This window comes from Mobula hypostoma, chromosome 3, assembly GCF_963921235.1.
Source record: "Mobula hypostoma chromosome 3, sMobHyp1.1, whole genome shotgun sequence".
Lineage (NCBI taxonomy): Eukaryota > Metazoa > Chordata > Chondrichthyes > Myliobatiformes > Myliobatidae > Mobula > Mobula hypostoma.
Genome location: NC_086099.1, coordinates 219,627,004 through 219,647,955, shown reverse-complemented (window position 1 = coordinate 219,647,955; position 20,952 = coordinate 219,627,004). Strand labels below are relative to the sequence as shown.

The 20,952-nt window shown below is 45.3% G+C and overlaps 1 protein-coding gene across 3 annotated transcripts in view; it reads left to right on the top strand.

Moving 5' to 3' along the window:
• The window catches only part of zbtb47b (zinc finger and BTB domain containing 47b), a 296,884-nt gene that overhangs the window by 12,345 nt on the left and 263,587 nt on the right, over window positions 1-20,952 (top strand). Inside the window, exon 1 of one of the 3 annotated variants that reach the window (XM_063044539.1) lies at window positions 9,952-10,959. The exons of the other annotated variants lie outside the window; for them this stretch is intronic. Coding sequence (XP_062900609.1) covers window positions 10,957-10,959 — 3 coding nt within the window. The 5' untranslated portion in view covers window positions 9,952-10,956. Of the gene's footprint in view, window positions 1-9,951; window positions 10,960-20,952 lie in introns of those variants that run through there. 3 annotated transcript variants of the gene reach the window in all.

The window sequence follows — 20,952 nt, the reverse complement described above, 5'->3', positions numbered from 1 at the left end:
TCTAAATGAATCTGGTTTAATACCACTGGTAAATGTTGTGAAATTTATTGTTTTGGGGCAGCAGTACATTTGATACATACAAAAAATATAAGTTACAATAGGATGTGTGGCAACACACATCAAAGTTGCTGGTGAACGCAGCAGGCCAAGCAGCATCTGGATGTGTATATATGTTTGTAGAAAAGGACATGAACTGGATGATGGGGAGAACTTAATGATGAAATTGGCAGCTTGTTCCATATACACATTGCGTTGGGGGTGGGGGGTAATGCTCCTCGGGTCCCTTTAAATCTTTTCTCCTCTCACTTTCAGCCTGCAATTGAATCTGCTCCCAGCTTGCCGTCTCAGAGCTTAAACTCTCACAGTGTGCAGAACAGTATTTTTTCCCTCTTGCCTCTGGACAAGCGCTAGCTTGCCAGCTCTTACTGGGCTGAAAGGCAAAGTTCTAAGTGGCATGCTTGAGAAAATAAAAGGATTGTGGTTTGTGCCGTGCCTTTCCACATCTGTGGATTGCTTGGAGACAGGCTGCTTGGATTTCTCTCTAAGTCCCACAAACAGCCAGTTAAGTAAATGACTGATTAACCTGTTTGAGCTTCCTCTGTCGTGGTGCTGTTGGTCATATGTCCGTAAGACATTGGAGCAGAAGTAGGCCATTTGGCCCATTGAGCCTGCATTGCCATTCTATCATGGATGATATATAATCCCAGAGATGAGGGCTTTGAAGCTTCTGTTGGTGTTTCTGTAGCTCTGGGTTTTTATGAGATGGGGTTGCCAGCACCTTGTTTAACCTTCCTCCTTTCACAGCCAGGCTTGGAACTGTCCATGGCAGAGTTGATTAATTACCCCTCTCAATCCCATTCTCCTGCCTTCTTCCCGTACCCTTTGACGCACTTACTATAATCAAGGGCTTCTCAGCCTTCACTTTAAATATGCCCAATGATTCGGTCTCCACGGGCGTCTGCGGCGATGGATTCCACAGACTGAAGAGAATGGTCACAAAGCTGCTGGTTAGTGATTGGGTTATTGTTCTGACAGCCCTCTCTCCCAGTGTTGGAGTGAATGAATGTGAGGGGTTAATTCTCATCTTGAAAAGATCTGTAATTTTCCAGTTTTAATTTCAAGCAGTATCGGGGTTAGGAAGTACAAGGGATTCTGCAGATGCTGGAAATCTTAAGCAACACACAAAATGTTGGAGGAACTCGTCAAATCAGGCAGCATCTGTGGAGGGGAATAAAAAGTCTGTTTTTCTGGTCTAGGCCTTCATCAGGACCAGAAAGGAAGGGGGCAGAAAAAAGCCCTGACTTATAAATCTTCCCAAAATTTCCCAAGAGTCTTTGAAACAATTTTTTGAAGCAAGTTAAGTTTTCCCTAACTTTGGAGCAGAACCTAACAGTTAAATTGATTTATTATTGCCACATGTACAGTAAAAGATTTTGTTTTGCACACCATCCATACAGACCATTTCATCACATCAGTGCATTGAAGTAGCACATGGAACAACAGTAAGAGAATGCAGAATAAAACGATACAGTTACAGAGAAGGTACATGTAGGCAAGCAATAAAGTTCAAAGCCATAACAAGGTAGATTGTGAGGTCAAGAGTCTATCTTAGATTTAAAAGAACATTATTAGTAATTCTTAAGAGTCATAGAATGTGGATTTTAAAAAATTAGAAAGATTATGGACCATAAGACAGAATAAATGGGCCTTTCAGCCTGTTGAACCTGCTCCACCTTTGATCATGGCTGATTTATTTTCCCTGTCTTCTCCCCACCACTTTTGACACCTTGACTAATCGAGAACCTATCAACCTCCGCTATAAATACACCCAATGGCTTGGCCTCCAGAGTAATGATTTCCACAGATTCACCACCCTCTGGCTAAAGGAATTCCTCCTCATCTCTGTTCTAAAGGGATCCCCTTTATTCTGTGCCTTCTGGTCTTAGGCTCCCCTGCCTACAAGAGGAAACATCTTCTCCACATCCACACCATCTAGGCCTTTCAATATCTGATAGGTTTCAATGAGATCCACTCTCTCCCCCCCCCCCCCCCAATTCATCCATTCATCTAAACTGCAGTGAGTACAGGCCTGGAGCCATCAAATGCTCCTCATGTGTTAACGCTTTCATTCCCCTTTAAACCTCCCTCTTCTTCCCCCCCCCCCAACCTTCCTTTAAGCCTACAATTGAATCTGCCTCCAGCTTTCCAGATTTACCTATCACCTACAGCACAGGAACAGGCCCCTCGCCCCACAATGGGCATGCTGCTCGTGCTCTCTCCCAAAAGATTCCCATAGCCCTTTTATAAAGAACAACAGGCACATCCGCCATTATTGATCCTCAAACAGTATCAGGTAAATAGGTTATCTCATCAGAATTGGGGTTTTGTGAGAGCTTGCTGTGAACAATCAGCTGATCAAAATAATATCACTAACATAGTGGAAGTACTTTAATGCCAGAAAAATCTGAAACACAAGATTCTGCGGTTGCTGGAAATCCAGAGAAACACGCAGAAAATGCTGGAGGAACTCAGCAGGTCAGGCAGCATCTATGGAGAGGAAGAAAACAGTCCACATTTTGGGCTGAGACCCTTCAATGGGACTGGGAAGGAAGGGGAAAGAAGCCAGAATAAAAAGGTGGGGGGGGGGGAAGAGTTACAGGAGAGCAGAGCTGGTAGGTGAAGGGGGGGGGATCAGTGGGTGGGGGAGGGAAAATGAAGTAGGAAGCTGGGAAGTGAGTAAAGGGCTGAAGAAGAAGCAGTCTAACAGGAGAGGAGAGTGGAACATGGGAGAATAGGCAGAACAGTACCGCAGCAGTTTGCACAATGCTTTTTAGTGCTGGCGATAGCCGATTGGGGTTTAATTTCTGCTACTATCTGTAAGGAGTTTGAACGTTCCCCTGTGACTGTATGGGTTCCTCTCACACACTCGAAAGAGTTGAGCGTTGGTAAGTTGTGGGCATGCTATGTTAGTGCCAGAAGCACGACAACACTTGTGGGCTGCCCCCAGCACATCTTTGGACTGTATTGGTTGTTGATGCAAAACTACGCATTTCACTGTATATCCTGATGTACATGTGACAAATAAATCTAGTCTCTATTTAGTCTGATACTAAGATTTAAAATTAACTAAGATGTGACCTAATCTGTAGCTGATTAACATATCAGAGCAATTTTTGTGGTCTAGGCTGATAGCATTTCCTATTTACAGAAACTTGGGTGTAAGAGCAGTTCTCAGAAACCCTGCATGACCCAGGAGTGTCTCTATTTATAATCAACAGATCAACTCTGGGGAAGATGGTCAAGGGTAATTTCAGTGTAGGTTTTCTGTGGCCAGGTCCCAAGAGTGCTGGAAAATAGAGTTTAAACCTGTACTAGATAAATTTTTTTTAAAAAAAACAGCTAGTGGACTTCATTTTCTCTAATTACATTGTATTCTGCATTCTTTTATTGTGTTTCATTTTGTGCGACCTCAATGTACTCATGATTGGAATAATCTGTGTGGGATGGTTTGCAGACTAAAGCTTTTTGCTGTATCTCAGCACATGTGACGTTAATAAATGAATTATCTATGGAGAGATTAAAATTGATTTAATGTTAGAGGTTCATCATCATTATGTGTCATATAACGTGTGTAATTATGGTCTTTCCATGAACATGATTGTTCTTAGCAAATTTTTCTACAGAAGTGGTTTGTTATTGCTGCCTTTTGGGCAGTGTCTTTACAAGACGGGTGACCCCAGCCATTATCAATACTCTTTAGAGATTGTCTGCCTGATGTCAGTGGTCACATAACCAGCACTTGTGATCTGCACCGGCTGCTCATACGACCATCCACCACCTACTCCCGTGGCTTCACATGACCCTGATCGGGGGCTAAGCAAGTGCTACACCTTGCCCAAAGGTGACCTGCAGGCTAACGGAGGGAATCAGTGCCTTACACCTCCTTTGGTAGGGAAGTAGCTCCACACTGCCACCTAGAGGTTAATGTCCTTTAATCTGAGCACTCAATTTCTGACGTAAGCTAAAAAGGCTTGTTATCTGAAATTGTTGAATTTGGTGAATCCTGAAACGTACTAAGATGGAAGACAAGATTGGAATGGTACAGGTAGCCAAGAATAAATGGGTTAGAATCAGGTTTATTATCACTGAGGTATCTCATGAGATTTGTTTTATGGCAGCAATATAGTGCGAGACCTAAATACATTACAAGTTACAATAAATCATCATTAAGCACTGTGTCGAATGGCATCATCATTATTGCTGTGTTGCATGACTGGGCAGCCATCTACAGAAGTGGTTTGCCATTGCCTTCTGGGCAGTGTTTTTACGAGATGGGTGACCCCAGTCATTACCAATACTCTTCAGGGATTGTCTGTCTGGCGTCAGTGGTGTTACCATCAGTGGGAGAGTCTAGGATCGGAGGGCACAGTCACAGTCTCAGATTAAAGGCACATGTAACTCTGGATTCCCAGTTGCCCAAGTCTCCTAATTTATATGTCGCCCAACAGTATAACTTTTTTTTAGGGGACTTTCATTCCCAGGATCATTCACAAGAATTATCCTGGAAATGAAAGGGTTAACATTTGTTGACTCTGGGCCTGTACTCACTAGAGTTTAGAGGAATAAACGGTGGGGAGTGGGGGGGGGGGGAAATCTTGTTGAAGCCCATCGAATATTGAATGCCCTAGATAGACTGGATGTGGAGAGGATGTTTCCTATGTTGCCTAGGACCAGAAAGCACAGCCTTAAAATACAAGAACATCCATTTAGCTCAGATGAGGAGGAATTTATTTAGCCAGAGGATGGTGAATCTGTGGAATTCATTGCTAATGATAACTCTGGAGGTCAAGTCATTGGGTATATTTAAGGCAGAGTTTGATTGGATCCTGACTGGTAAGAGGCAGTATAAATGGGGTGGTTTAAAGGTTAGGGGAAGAAGGTGCAAGAATAGGGCTGAAAACTTAAAAACTCAGCCATGATTGAACGGTGAAGGAGACTCAAAGAACCTAATAGCCTGAATCTTCTCTGATATTTTATGATCACATGAAGTTCTGAAAATTCTTCCGGATAATTATCCATCCCTCTATCTAATACCACAACTGAATATATCCACCATTACCCTTGGCAGTATATTCAGTCCCGAACCACTCTGCATTGTAAATAGAGTCATAATCATAGAAAAGTACAGCACCAAAACAGGCCTTTTGGCCCATCTATTCCATGCCGAACCATTTAAACCATCTACTCCCATCGACCTGCACCAGGACCATAGCCTTCCATACCCCTACCAACTATGTTCCTATCCAATTTGCTCTTAAACATTGAAAACAAGCTCGCACGCACCACTGGTGCTGCAGCTTGTTCCATACTCTTACGACCCTCTGAGTGAAGAAGTTTTCCCTTGTGTTTCCCTTAAACTTGCACCTTTCACCCTTTACCCATGACCTCTATTTGTAGTCCCACCCAACATCATTGGGAAAAGCTTGCTTACATTTACCCTATCATAATTTTTTATACCTCTATCAAATCTCCTCTGTCTTCTTTGTTCTGAAGAATAAAGTCATAACCTATTCAATTTTCCTTATAACTCAGGTCCTCTAGATCTAGCAACATCCTTGTAAATTTTCTCTGTATACATTCAACCTTGTATCTTTCCTGTAGGTAGGTGACCAAAACTGCACACAATACTCCAAATTAGACCTCACCAATGTCTTGTACAACTTCAACATAACATCCCATTTCCTGTACTCAGTACATTGATTTATGAAGGCCAATGTGCCAAAAGCTTACTTTATAACCATATCTACCTGTGATGCCACTTTCAGCAAATTACATACCTGTATTCCCAGATCCTTTTGTTATACCACACTCCTCAGTGCTGGCGTTCACTTTGTAAGACCTACCCTGGTTAGTCCTACTGAAGTACAACACCTTGCACTTGTTGTATTAAATTCCATCTGCGATTTTCCAGCTGATGTAGATCCCACTGCAAGCTCTGATAATCTTCCTCGCTGTCCACTACACCCCCCCATCTCAGTGTCATCGGCAAATTTGCTGATCCAGTTAATCACATTGTCATCTATATCAATGATCTGGATGACAAACAACAATGGGCCCAGCACCGATCCCTGAGGCACACCACTAGTCACAGGCCTCCAGTCAGAGAGGCAACCCTGTACTACAGCTCTCAGGCTTCTCCCACAAAGTTAATGTCTAATCCAAATCACTACCTCATCTTGAATGTCAAGTGACTGAACCTTCTTGACCAACCTCCCATGAGGGACCTTGTTAAAGGCCTTACTAAAGTCCATGTAGACAACATCCACTGCCCTGCCTTCATCAACCTTCCTGGTAACTTCCTCAAAAATCTCTATAAGATTGGTTAGACATGATCTACCATGCACAAAGCCATGATGACTATCCCTAGTCAGTCCTTGTCTATCCAAATACTTGTATAATTGAGCCCTTTGAATACCTTCCACTAACTTTCCTATTACTGATGTTAGACTCACCAGCCTATAATTTCCTAGCACCTTTCTTAAACAGCAGTACACCTTAGCTATCCCTTCAATCCTCCAGTACCTCACCTGTCACTAGGCACGATTTAAATATCTCTGCTGGGGGCCCTGCAATTTCTGTACTTGCCTCCCACAGTGTTCAAGGGAACACTATATCAAGCCCTGGGGATTTATCCAGCCTATTTGCTTCAGGGTATCAAACACATCCTCCTCTGTAATCTGTTTAGGGTCCATGACCTTACTGCTACTTTGCCTCACTTCTATAGACTATATGTCTGTCTCCTGAGTGAATACAGATGCAAAGAGTCCATTGGAGATCTCCCCCCACCTCTTTTGGCTCCATGCATAGATTACTATTCAGATTTCCCAGAGGACCAATTTTGTCCCTTACAATCCTTTTGCTCTTAACATATCTGTAGAATCCCTTCGAATTCTCCTTGATCTTGTTGTAGGGCAACTTCTCTTAGCCCTCCTGTTATCTTTCTTAAGTGTTCTACATATCTTGTACTCCATAAGCACCCTATTTGTTCCCACTTGCCTATATCTGCTATGTATCTATCTGATTTTTTCTTAATCAGGGCCTCAGCATCTCTTTAAAACCAAGGTTCTGTAAACCTGTTATCTTTGCCTTTTATTCTGACGGGCACATACAAGCTTTATGCTTGCAAAATTTCACTTTTGAAAGCCTCTTAACAAGTTTGCTTTTGCCAGAAAACATCCTGCCCCAATCTACTCTTACCAGATCCCTTCCGATTCCATCAAAATTGGCCTAGCTCCAATTTAGAATCCCAACCTGCAGACCAGAATGATCTTTTTGCATATTTACTTTGAAACTAATGGCATTGTGATCACTAGGTGTGAAGTATTCCCCAACATAAACTTCTGTCACCTGTCCTGTCTCATTCCCTAATAGCAGATCAAGTATTGCACTCTCTCTTGCTGGGACGTCTATGTACTGATAAATAAAAACACATTTTCTGGACTCTGTCTATTTCCTTGCCTTCTGCCTGTTTTCATTTCTGGGATGTTGTGTTTGCACCAACTGTTCTTGCTATACTTGATCGTGTATTTGAATTCCATAATGGTAGGACCCAGCAAGGGTCAGAAGCCTGGTTAGCCACTACTCTGGACAAATGGAGGAGATGGTGGACTGCTCTGGTTCCCACTGACAGTAAATGATTCACTGAGCTTCATCCCTGAAACAAAAAAAAACCTTTCTGAAGATGAAGCAGTGAAGCTCCAAATGCTGATATCAATTTGAAGTGTTGAGACTGTTTATAAACTTGCAGATTAATGGGGTGAGGGGAAGCCTGGCATTCTGTACACCTAAGAGTATGCGCTTTTGTGTTTGTGTGTGCGTATTTGTATGCACAGGTTTTTGTGTGTTTGCATTTTAGTATGTACACACTTTTACAAAACAAGAGTTTCCTAAAAGCATTCAACTTGTTCAGTAAAAGTTGTGTCTGAATGTGTCTCTGTACGTGTCAGATACGCCCACACAAGTTTCAGGCTCCTTTAAATGTTAACCACAGATTTAACTGCAAACCAGACCGTCGCGATGCACAGATTTGCCAGGTCTTGAGCAAAGATCATTGACCCATGTGTATATTTATTAAAGTTTTACTTCCATGAACTCTTCAGCAGCTCTATCAGTGTGTCCTATATCTTGTTAGAACTCTTGCTGCCCCCTCATGAAAGGCTCAGACACCCCCTTGGGAACGGGAGGGGGGTGCTTTTCTTAATTGTTGCTGTTTCACCTATTTGTTTTACTATAATAGTGCCAGTAACATTATACTGTCTTACATGTATAAGACACTTTACTTCAACCTGTCAATCTTCAGGCTATTCCACTTGGGACTTGTGCTAATATTATTTTGTGATTCTATGTGCTCAGTAGTAACTATGTGCTGTGTGTGACACTGCCCTGTGTTTTGCACCTTGGCCCCAAAGGAATGATGTCTAGTTTGGCTGTATACATGTGTGTTTGGTTGAACGGCAATAAACTTAATACTCCAGAGGGAGCACTGAGCTCCTGGAGGACTGTTGCCACAAGAGCACCAATGTGTCATTTCTGAGATGATTTTTAAACTTGTGTCCCTGTTTTTAAAAAAAAACAACTCCCTGGAAATTCCCTTCTCTTCATTCTTTTTAGCCATTAACCGTAATGGGCCTGGTTATAGGATGTTGCAGCCATCAATTTAATGTGATATAAGATCAGTTCTTCATGTGAACCAGTTGTCAACATAGAACATTACTGCATAGGAACAGTCTGCACTGAACATGACGCTGAATGAAACAAATCTATTCTATCCGCACATGACCCAAATCCCTCCACTCCCTGCATATTCATGTCAAAAAGCACTTAATTCTCCACCTCCACCTAATTATCCCCTTCTTTCTCTTTGCATTCCCCATTCTGGCTCCCCTCTTACCCCCTCTCCTCACCTGCCTATCCCCTCCACTCTGCTCTGTCCTCCTCCCCTTTCTCCCATGGTCCACTCTCCTCTTCTTCAGTCCTTTAACTTTTCCACCTATCATGTCCCAGCTTCTTACTTCGTCCCTCTTGCACTACCCACCCATCTTCCCCCTCACCTATCTATCACCTGCCAGTTTATACGCCCTTTTCTTCCCTTATTCTGGCTTCTGCCCCGTTCCTTTCCAGTTCCAGTCTAAAGTGTCTCTGTCCAAAACATCAACTCTTTATTCCTCTCCTTGGAAGCAGCCTGACCGGTGGAGCTCCTCCAGCATTTTGTGTGAATTACTTTGAAGTACAACTATCTTTAATACTTCTATCACTCCCCTGGCAGCCCATTCCAGAAACCCATCATTCACTATATTTTTTTAAAAAAGGCTCCTCTGCATAAGTCCTTTCCCCTCTCACTCTAAGGCAGGAGACTGGGACCGAGAGGGAAATTGGGCGAAATGGCCTAATTCTGCTCCTATATCGTATGTGCTAAATGCATGTCCTCCTATCCTGGGGGAAATGATTCTGACTGTCTCTGTATGCCTCTCCTAATTTTATAAACTTTGATCAGGTCTCCCCTCAGCCTCTGCAACTCCAAGGAAAAACAACCCAGGTTTGCCCCACCTCTCCTTGTAGCTTATGCCCTCTGATCCAGGCAGACTCCTGGTGAACCTCTTTTGCAGCCTCTCCAGTGTCTGCATCCCTCCTGTAATGGGGTAGTCAGGAAACCACGCAGGTCCGTGACTGCTTCTACTGCTATGATGACGTCAAACTCAGGTTGGAGGAGCAACACCTCCTATTCTCATGGTAGCCTCAAACCTACACAGGCATGAACATCATTTTTCTAATTTCTGGTTATTTCCACCCCCCCCCACTTTTTTCCCATTCAGTTTCGCAAGTACAATCAGTTGGAATGTTAACCTTCTAACCTACCTTACTATGATTGTGCATCTTACCAGCACTGCACTGTCTCTGTGGCTGTTGCACTTCATTCTGCATTTTGCTATTGTTTTACCTTGCACTACCTCAATGTACTGTGTAAGACCTGTATGAACAACAGTAGGCAAGACCAGCTTTTCAAAATATCAACACCAAATATTGGCCCTAATAGATAATGAATTGATTTAGCATATCTAGCCTGAACATTATTTTATTTAAAAAAGAAACATTGTTTTTGTTCCTTTTTGTCTTTGCCTGTTTTTCTGTGTCCCTGTCTGTCACTCAGTGTCCGTGTGTGGGTGTCTGACTTTAGCCCTTTCTCTCGCTATGTGTGTGTGCGCCCCTTCAGTGTTGTGTGTCATTGTATCTCTTTCTCTCTCTACCCTTGTGTTTCTGTCTGTCTGATCGTCTCTGTGTGTGTGTGCCTCTGACTGTCCATCTCTTTCTGACTACCCTAGTAGACTACTCTGTCTGATTGTGTCCAACTCCTTCTCTCTGTCTGAGTCCCTGTGTGTTTGTGCCACTCGGAGTCTGTGTGTGTGTGTCTCTCTCTCTCTCTCTGTCACTGTTTGCCTGTGTCCCTCCCTCTATCTGTCCCTATGGGTGAATACGCGTGCCTCTGCCTCTCTCTTTTCCTGACTGTGTCCTCCCTGTGTGTGTCTGTCTCTGTGACCCTGCCTTCTCCCGCGCTGCGTAGAACAACACAACCGCCAGCCAAACTTCCTAAGTTTGGGGGGAGCGAAGAAACTGACCGCATTGAAAATCCTGGCATCCCCCCTCATCTGATCGGGAAGGTCCAATCAGCTACTTAGTATAGCGGGGCTCCGCCAGTGCGCCTGTGTGTCTGTGTGTATATGTGTGTGTGGGAGGGAGCGCCGTGTGGCCCCCACCTCCCTCCCCAGCTCCCCCTCCCCCCTACCCCTCCCGCATGGTGACGGAGCCGCCGGCCGGGGAGTGGGGACTGGGGGTTGCCGACTGCCCCCGGCACATGGACAGCTCCGGGCGCTGCAGCCGCGGGAGGAGCCTGGCCTCAAGATGGTACGTGTCTCGGTCCGTGAGGCTTCCCTGGGCCGGAGCGGCGGCGGCGGCCGGTTCGGGGACCTGCCTTTGCATGTGGGCTGGGTGCGGAGGGAATCTGCAACACTGCGGACTCTGAGCTGCGGTCTGCAAGGTGATGGTTGCAGAGTGGGTGCGGGGGGCGAGTGAGGCAGCTGGTCATTGAGTTGCACCCCCTCCCCTTCCCTCCCTCCGTCCCTCCCCCTCCTCGCCCCTCAAGAAGGGAGGAGGTGAAGCCCAATCCCACTCCCCTCCCCATATACAGAAAACAATGGGAGGCAGCTGGTAACAAAGAGTTAAATTCCTCAGGATGGGAATGCCGGGGGAGGGGGGGGGCGGTTTACTGCGGGGATCGAGGCTGCGCACCAGCACCGCTTTCCCGAGGTTTCCGCACGACCCGGCCCGGCCCGGCTCCTCGGGAACCGGGAGCAAAGAGCAATCATCCCCCGCCCAGACCCGGGGCCGCGTCCTTTCCTCCAGCAGCCCCGGTGGGGATCTTGCTCCATCTTGCTTTCTTTCTCCCTCGCTCTTTCCATGTCTCAGAGTCTTCCCTACTTTTCTCTTCGCCTGCCCCTCTGTCCTACCCCTCGCCTGCCCATCTGTCATTCCGCCCCGCCCGCCCGTCTGTGGCCGTCCCCCTCCCCTCTGTGGCTGTTCCCCCCCCCACGCCTGCAAGCCACTCTGTGGCCATCACCCCTCTGTGGCTGCCCCCCCCCCGTGGCCGCCCCCCCTCATGGCCACTCACCTGCCCCTCTGTGGCCATTGCCCCCCATGCCCGCCTGCCCTCTGTGGCCATCCTCCCCACGCCCACCTACCCCCTGTGGCCCTCACCGCTCTGTGGCTGTCCCCCCCGCCCCACGGCTGCCGTCCCCCCCCATGGCTGCTCACCTGCCCCTCTGAGGCCATCCCCCCCACGCCCCGCCTGCCCTCTGTGGCCATCCACCCCCCCCCATGCCTGCCCGTCTGCCCTCTGTGGCCGTTGCCCCTCACGCCTGCCTGATCAACTGTGGCCATCCCCCCCCATTACTGCCCCCTGTGGCCCTCACCCCTCTGTGGCCATTCCCCCCCAATGGCTGCCCGCTTGCCCCTCTATGGCCGTCACCCCCACGCCTACCTGATCATCTGTGGCCATCCCCCCCACCCCTCTGTGTCCATCCTCCCTCATGCCTGCCCGCCCCACTGTGACTGTTCCCCCCCCCACCACTCTATCTCTGGCACATCATTCCCCCACATACTGAACATGAAAGTTTTCAAAGAACGCAAGACTTTACTTTGCATTGGCTTCTCATCAAACCATTTCCACCTCCCCACCCCCACCCTTTGATTTTTATCAGGTGGTGTTCATTCCTTTACTTGTTTAACTGAAAATGTTATTTTGCAAAAGTGGGGATTGTTGATCAGTGGAGGGGATTACCACCAGAGTTCTCATTCTTAAACATTTCAGTTTGTAGTTTGCAACTCAGTTGTTTGTGGTGACTTTGACTCCTCTGGTGACAGGGGATGTGGTCCATTGTGGTGTACGTGAAGGTTCTGAAAAGTACACTGAGAAGAGATGTACAGTGGTGGGGCTGTAAACCAGTATCTGGTATCTAATGTATCCCTGAAGTTGTATATGCAGGGATAAAGACTTTGTCCTTCATTAGCCTTGGAATGCCCCAGAAAGTCAAATATTTTTAAAGTGTGGCAGTTGATTTTTGCACAGGTAGATCCTGCAGCCAGCAGTGTAAAGATGACTAGACGTGGCATTGTTTGTGGGGTGACAATTTGGGCAGGACGGCCGGAGGAAGTTCCCTGTTCTGTGTACTGCATCAACATGTAAGGGCTAGAGGCTAGGGCAATGCTATTTGCAGCTCAGGACGTCATAGGTCAGAGTTCAATTCCGGCGTACTCTGTAAAGGAGTTTTGTGCATCTTCCCCGTGAATACGTAGATTTCTTCTGGGTGCTCTGGTTTTCATTTAGAAGGTTGGTTGGTTGTTGTAAATTGTCCTGTGATTAGGCTAGTGTTAAATCGGGGGTTGCTGGGCGGTGTGGCTCGGTGGGCGAGAAGGGCCTGTTTCATGCTGTATCTCGAAATTAAATAGAAATAAGCCCTCTGCCCCTGGTGGGGGTGTCAACTCACAGCCTTCTGATTCTTGGGCAAGGGGCCTACCCACCGGGTCATCGTTATCTGTCCAATAAGAGCTCTTCCCCACTCCCTGAAGTACTATTTACCTTTGACCAAGAGTAGAGCTGTTCTAGCTGCTGGGAATTGTCTGTGAAGAATATTGATAATGGCTGGGGTCACCCCGTCTTGTAAAGACACTGTGCAGAAGAAGGCAATGGCAAACCACTGCCGTAGAAATTCTGCAAGAACAATGATTGGCAAAGACCATGTTTGCCCATGTCATACAGCACGGCACATAATGAACGAGCAGTAAAACTATAAATTACAGTGAGAAATATATATTTTTTAAAATTAAGTAGTGCAAAAAGCAATAAAAGTAGGTGGTGTTCATGGGTTGATGGAATTGATGGCTCTGTGGCCAAGTTTACAGACGACAGGAAGATGTGTTGAGGAAGCAGAGAGGCTGCAGAAGACCTTAGACAGATTAGGAGAATGGGCAAAGAGTTGGTAGATGGAATACAGTGATGGGAAGTGTAGAGTGGAAGGAATAAAAGAATAGACTATTTTCTAAATGCGGAGAAAATTCAAAAAATCAGAGGTGCAAAGGGAGTCCTTGAGTAGAATTTCCTAAAGGTTAATTTACCTGTTGAATCAATGGTGAGGAAGGTGAATACAATGTTAGCATTCATTTCAAAAAGACTAGAATACTTACATACTTTATAGTCGCCAAATAATGGATACTAGAACGTACAATCATCACAGCGATATTTGATTCTGTGCTTTCTGCTCCCTGGATTACAAATAATAAATACTAAAAATAGTTTTAAAATTAGTAAATATTAAAAATTTAAATTATAAATCATAAATAGAAAATAGAAAAATAGGAAGTAAGGTAGTGCAAAAAAAACTGAGAGGCAGGTCGGATATTTGGAGGGTACGGCCCAGATCCGGGTCAGGATCCGTTCAGCAGTCTTATCACAATTGGAAAGAAGCTGTTCCCAAATCTGGCTGTACGAGTCTTCAAGCTCCTGAGCCTTCTCCCGGAGGGAGGAGGGATGAAAAGTGTGTTGGTTGGGTGGGTATAATATAAAAGCAAGGATGTAATGCTGAGCCTGTAGAAGGCACTGGTGAGGCCTCACTTGAGAGTATTGGGAGCAGTTTTGTGCTGACATAAAGGGTTCAGAGGAGGATCACAAGAATGATTCTGGGAATGAAAGCCTTGTCTTGTGAGCAGTGTCTGAAGGCACTGGGCCTGTACTCGCTGGAATTTAGAAGGATGACGAGAGATCTCATTGAAACCTTTCAAATGTTGAAAGGTTTAAATAGAGTAGATTTGAAGAGAATGTTTCCTTTGGCGGGGGAGTCTAGGACCAAAGGGCACAGCCTCAAAATAACGGGATGTCCATTTAGAACAGAGTTGAGGAAGAATTTCTTTAGCCAGAGGGTTGTTAATCTGGAACTCGTTGCCACGGGCAGCTGTATGTCTGTGGTCTTCTGCTGCTGTAGCCCATCTAAGGTTCGACACATGCGTTCAGAGGTGTGTTTGGAGGTGGTAACACATGGTTATTTGAGTTACTGTTGCCTCTCTGTCAGCTTGAACCAGTCTGGCCATTCTCTGGCCTCTCTCATTACAAGGTATTTTTGCCCACAGAACTACTGCTTACTGGATGTTTTTTGTTTTTTCGCAACACTCTCTGTAGCTCTTGGAGATCTGTTGTGCATGAAAATCCCAGGAGATCAGCAATTTCTGAGGTACTCAAACCACCCTGTCTGGCACCAACAATCATCCCGCAGTCAAAGTTACTTAGATCACATTTCTTTCCCACTCAGGTGTTTGGTCTTGAGCATGTCTGCATGACATTGACTGGCTGATTAAGGAGCAGGCGTACAGGTATGCATCTAATAAAGTGGCCTCTGAGTGTATTTCAGGGACATGAGGGATACAGTGGTTGCCTCTTACTCACAGTCTCAGTCCCCTGGGTTCAGTCCTGTCCCTAGTTGCTACCTGTGTGGAACTTGCATGTTCTCACTGTTGCTATTGGTAAATTGATTATTGTCACATGTACAGGAATACAGTGAAAACTATGCCCTACATACTGTTCATACAGATCAGTTTGTGTTACCCGGAATGTAGGAGAATGGCGGGGACGGGGTAGATTTCATAGTGGTACAGTGGTGCTAGAAAGTTTGTGAACCCTGTAGAATTTTCTCTATTTCTGCATAAGTATAACCTAAAATGTGATCAGATCTTCACATAATTCCTAAAACAAGATAGAGAACCCAATTAAATAAATAACACAAAAACATTATAATTGTTCATTTATTTATTGAGAAAAATGGTCCAATATTACATGTATTTGTTGGAAAAAGTATGTGAACCTCTGGGGCAATGCCTTCTCAAAAAGCTATATGGAGTCAGGTATTCCAAACAATGAGATGAGATTGGAGGTACCCTGCCCTATAAAAAAGACACATAAAGTCAGATTACTGATAGAGCCTGCTCTTCTCAAGGAAGATCTGTTTATATGCACCATGTCTCAATCAAAACAACTTTCAGAGGACTTTAGAAGAAGAATTGTATAGATGCATGAAGTTGGAAAAGACAAAAAAAAGCATTTTTTAAAGACCTGAGTATTCATCAGTCCACAGTAAGAGAAATTGTCTCCAAATGGAGGAAACTCAGTTCTGCTACTCGCCCTAGGAGTGGGCATCCTGCAAAGATCACATCAAGAGCACTATGTATAATGCTGAAGGAGGTGAAAAAGCACTCAAGGGTAACAGCAAAAGACCTGCAGAAATCTCTAGAAATTACTGAAGTGTCTGCTCATGTGTCCACTATAAGAAAAATACCGAACAAGAATGGTGTTCATGGAAGGAGGGCACAGAGGAAACCACTGCTGTCCAAAAAAACATTGCTGCACGTCTCAATTTTACAAAAGACCACCTGGATGTTCTGCAATGCTTCTGGGACAATGTTCTGTGGACAGGTAAGACTAAAGTTGAACTTTTGGCAGAAATGTTTGGAGGAACCTCATCACAGCTGTGAAGCATAGTGGAAGCAGCATCATGGTTTGGGACTGCTTTGCTGCCTCAGGGCCTGGACAGCTTGCAATCTTTGAGGGAAAAATGAATTCAAAATTGTATCAAAACATTTTACAGGAGAATGTCAGGGTAGCAGCCCATCACCTGAAGCTTAATAGAAGTTGGATAATGCAACAAGACAATGATCCGAATGATAAGCAAATCAACAATAGAATGGTTTAAAAAGAAGGACATTTATGTTTGATATGGCCAAGTCAAAGTCCTGACCTGAGCCCTATAGAAGGACTTGAAGCTAGCAGTTCATGCAAGGAAGTCCACCAACATCCCAGAGTTGAAGCAGTTTTGTAAAGAGGAATGGCTTAAAATTCCTTCAAGCCGGTGTGTAGGACTAATCAACAGCTCCCGGAACTGTTTGGTTGAAGTGTGGGCACGTGGCCAAGTGGTTAAGGCATTGGACTAGCGACCTGCCTGAAGGTCATGAGTTCGAGCCCCAGCCAAGGGAACGTGTTGTCCTTGAGCAAGGCACTTAACCACACATTGCTCTGCGATGACACTGGTGCCAAGCTGTATGGGTCCTAATGCCCTTCCCTTGGACAACATTGGTGTCGTGGAGAGGGGAGACTTGCAGCATGGGCAACTGCTGGTCTTCCATACAACCTTGCCCAGGCCTGCGCCCTGGAGAGTGAAGACTTTCCAGGCGCAGATCCATGGTCTCGCAAGACTAACGGATGCCTTTATTTATTTGGTTGAAGTTATTGCTCTACACGGACGTCACACCAGTTACTGAAAGCAAAGGTTCACATTTTTCCAACAAATAGATTGTAATATTGAATAATTTTTCTTAATAAATAAATGAACAGGCCGGCTGGTGGCGCAGTGACATCAGTGCCAGACTCCGGAGCAAAGGTTCCCGAGGTCGAATCCAGTCAGGCCGCTCCAGGGCACGCTCTCCATCCGTGCCGGGTTGAGTGTCGAGCTCACAACTCAGTCTCGTTTTAAAAAAAAGACTGCGCTGTGAGAAAGACGTGGGGACCACTCACAGAATCTTTCCTCCAAGACAACCACTCGAAAAAGTGGTCGCCGAGGCTCTGGCAGAGTATGGCACACCAAAAAAAAGAACAGTCATAATGTCTTTTTGTGCTATTTATTTAATTGGGTTCTCTTTATGTAGTTTTAGGACTTGCGTGAAGATCTGATCACATTTTAGGTCGTATTTATGCAGAAATGGAGAAAAATTCTACAGGGTTCACGTACTTTCTAGCACCACTGTATACAAAATTATGGGGGGTATAGAGGTAGTTTAAATGCAAGCAGGCCTTTTCCATTGTGTTTTGGTGATACTAGAACTGGAGAGGTCATGGGTTAAGGGTGAAAAGTGAAATATTTGAGGGAATCCTGAGAGGGATTAGGACCAGAATAAAAAGACATCCCTTTAGAACAGATGAGGATTTTTTTTAGCCAAAGGGTGGTGAATCTTGTGTATATTTAAAGTGGAGGTTGAAAGGATCTTGATTAGTGAGGGCGTCAAAGGTTGCGGGGAGAAGACAGGAGAATGGGGTTGAGAGACTTGATGGGCTGAATGGTCTGATTTTGCTCATGTGTCTTATGGCCGGGTTTGGTAGAGGCACATATGATGGTGATGTTTAAGGGGCTGTTGGACAGACACATGAATATACAGGGAATGGAGGGATGTGGATCACGTGCAGGCAGCAGAGAATTAGTTTATTTTGGCATCACTTGCAGCACAGACATAGTGGCTGAAGGAAGGTCCTGTTCCTCTGCTTTACTAGAACATAGGACAGTACAGTCCAGGAATAGGACCTTCTGACCACAACATTATGTTGACGTAATAATGCTAATAATGCCTAATTAAACAAATCCCCTTGCCTGCACTTGGTCTATTTCCCTCCATTCTCCTCTTTTTCATATGTGTATCTATCTCTCCATCCTCTCCTTTTTCATGTGTGGACCAGCATTATCAAACGTGGTAAATGCTTTAGACCATTTCTTTATAATGCTGTTTACATTGCAAGTACAAGCTGGTCTTTATACACATTTTATTCCGTATCTGTATTTTAGCCTCTAATTTTATATTCTATATAAAACGTAGAACAGTACAGCACAGAATAGGCTATTCAGTCCATATTGTTCTGCAGAACCAGTTTAAAAATGCCCAAACACTCAGCCCTCCTACCTACATAATCTCCATATCCCTCCATCTTCCTTACATCCATGTCCCTATCCAAATGTCTTTTTAAAAAGCCTCCAATGTATTTTCCTCTACCACGATACCTTGCAGCGCATTCTAGGCATCCACCACTCTGGGTATAATAAAAAAAAAATCTTACCCCTCACATCCCCCCTTGAACCTACCCTCTCTCATCTTCAATGCATGCCCTCTGGTTTTAGACATTTCTACCCTGGGGGAAACAGAATACTCCCTGTCTACTCTACCTATGCCTCCAATAGTCTTATAAACCTGCAACAGATCTCCCCCCAGCCTCTCATTCCAGAGAAAACCACCCAAGTTTGTCCAGCCTCTCGTTATATTACATGCTTCTAATCCAGGGAGCATCCTGGTAAACTTCTTCTGCACCCTTGCCACAATTTCCCATTACCATAGGGAAAAAATTATCCGCTTGCTGGTTACTTTATCTCAGCTTGACCACTGTGTTGTTTTCTAGGTAACTAGGAAGTAGGTAATCTGAAGTGGGGGAAAAAAGGCCTTTGAAATGAGCTATTTATGCTGTTATTTATGTTTAAATCCTGTAGAGATTTGAATTTCTCCTGTGTATATTGTGTGTTTCTGGCAAAAAAAAAAGTACGCCTATCTTTACTGGGTGCTGGCTTCACAGCTTTCGCCACCAGAGTAGGTGTGAAGGTGATGCAGACTCCCAGTGGAATCTGATCGGATTTAGCACATGTCTTTGAGCTCTCAAAAGGACCCTTTTGTCCCCCCCCCCCCCAAGATGATGGCTCCTGCCCCCATCCATCATGGAGCTGCAAGTATGACTTTCTGATAATGTGGTGAGGATGCACGGGGACGTGAGGGGGCACTGAAGCCTTGCAGGATGATCCTCCGTCACCATGGTAACGCAGCAGCTAGCACGGCGCCATTAAAGATTGAAGTGTTCAGAGTTCAATTCTGGTGGTGTTTGCAAGGCATCTGAATGTTTTCCCCGTGACCGTGTGGGTTTCTTCCCACGATCCAAAGAGGTACCAGTTAGTAGGGTAGTTGGTCATTATAAAATTGCCCTGTGATTAGACCATAAGATGTAGGAGCAGAATTAGGCCATTTGGCCCATTGAGTCTGCTGTGCCATTCCATCATGGTGATCCATTTTCCCTCAGTCCCAGTCTCCTGCCCTCTCCCTGTAAGCCTTCACACCCTAACGAATGAAGAATCTATCAACTTATGCCTTAAATATACCTAATGACTTGGCCTCCACAGCCACCTGTGACAACAAATTCCACAGGTTCACCACTCACTAGCTAAAGAAATTCCTCATCTCCATTCTAAAAGGACGCCCCTCAATTCCGAGGCTCTGTCCTCAGGTCTTAGACACTCCAATCATAGGAAGCATCCTCTCCACACCCACTTTCAATTAGGTCACTCTGCATTCTTCTGAATTCTAGTGAATACGGGCCCAGAGCCATCAAACGCTCTTCAAATGGGATCATTTTTGTGAACCTCCTTTGAACCCTCTCCAGTGTTAGCACATCAGCATCGGGCTAGTTTTACAGTCAGTAGGTCAGACAGTGTGACTCACCGGGCCAGAATCGCCTGTTCCATGCTGCATCTTTAAATAAAATAAAGTTTTTAAAAAAAAATTGTTGTGGATTGTCAGTGCTGAAGTTACCCCCTCTTGTGCGTGCGCCATCTCCCGGCAGAGAAGATGCCTCCAGGGTAACTGGAAGCTCTACCTCTCCTGGTAGCAGGTTGACAGCTGATGAAGGATGTACATGGATGCCGGTTGTCCCAGGTCAATGGGTCCTGGGATCAGATGTCCATACAAGCAGGAGGCGCAAGGGCCAGTCATTCGATGTGCCCGGAGGTCAAGCCTGAAGTTCCTGTCGTCATCTAGTCAGAGGGTCAGTACCGATTGAAACCCAAAGGCCCACTGGAAGGTGAAGCCCACTGACTGTAGGTCGGAGTCTGGAGGCTGGTCTTGGGGTCTGGAGGCCTGATTGGATGTGTGTGTGGGAGGGAGAAAGGGGGCTTGTTTTGTAGTTGTTGGGTTCTGTGTTGTTCTGCCGGTCATTGTGGGCGTGTTATATTAGCACTGAAATGTGTGGTGACACTTGCGGGCCGCCCCCAGCACATCTTTGGGTGTGATGGTTGTTAACGCAAATGACCCACTTCACTGCATGTTTTAATGAGCACGTGATAAATCGGAATCTGAAAATCTGAAACTACTGTTTCTTATACAAGTACCTGTCCAAATGCTTTTGAAATGTTGTCATTCTATCTGCCTCCCACTTCCTTCCTTGGCAGTTCGTTCTAGATATCCACCTTAGTCTGATGGGTACTTGATTAGTCGGCGTCAAAGGTTGCATGAGTAGGCAGGAGAATGGGGTTGAGAGGGAAAATAAATCAGCCATGATTGAATGGTGGAGCAGACTTGATGGGCCGAATGGCCTGATTCTCCTGCTATGTCTTGTAGTCTAGTGGGACCCTAGTGAGAGTGGAGAGTCCTTCAGTAAGATTCCTGATTCAGTCTATAGGCTGCAGTTGATGAGTGGGGGTGGTGGTCTGATTGGGGCTGGGGGAATTGGGTTGACCACTCCTTCCTATAACATAGTGACCAGGGCACACTGTTGACATGGGA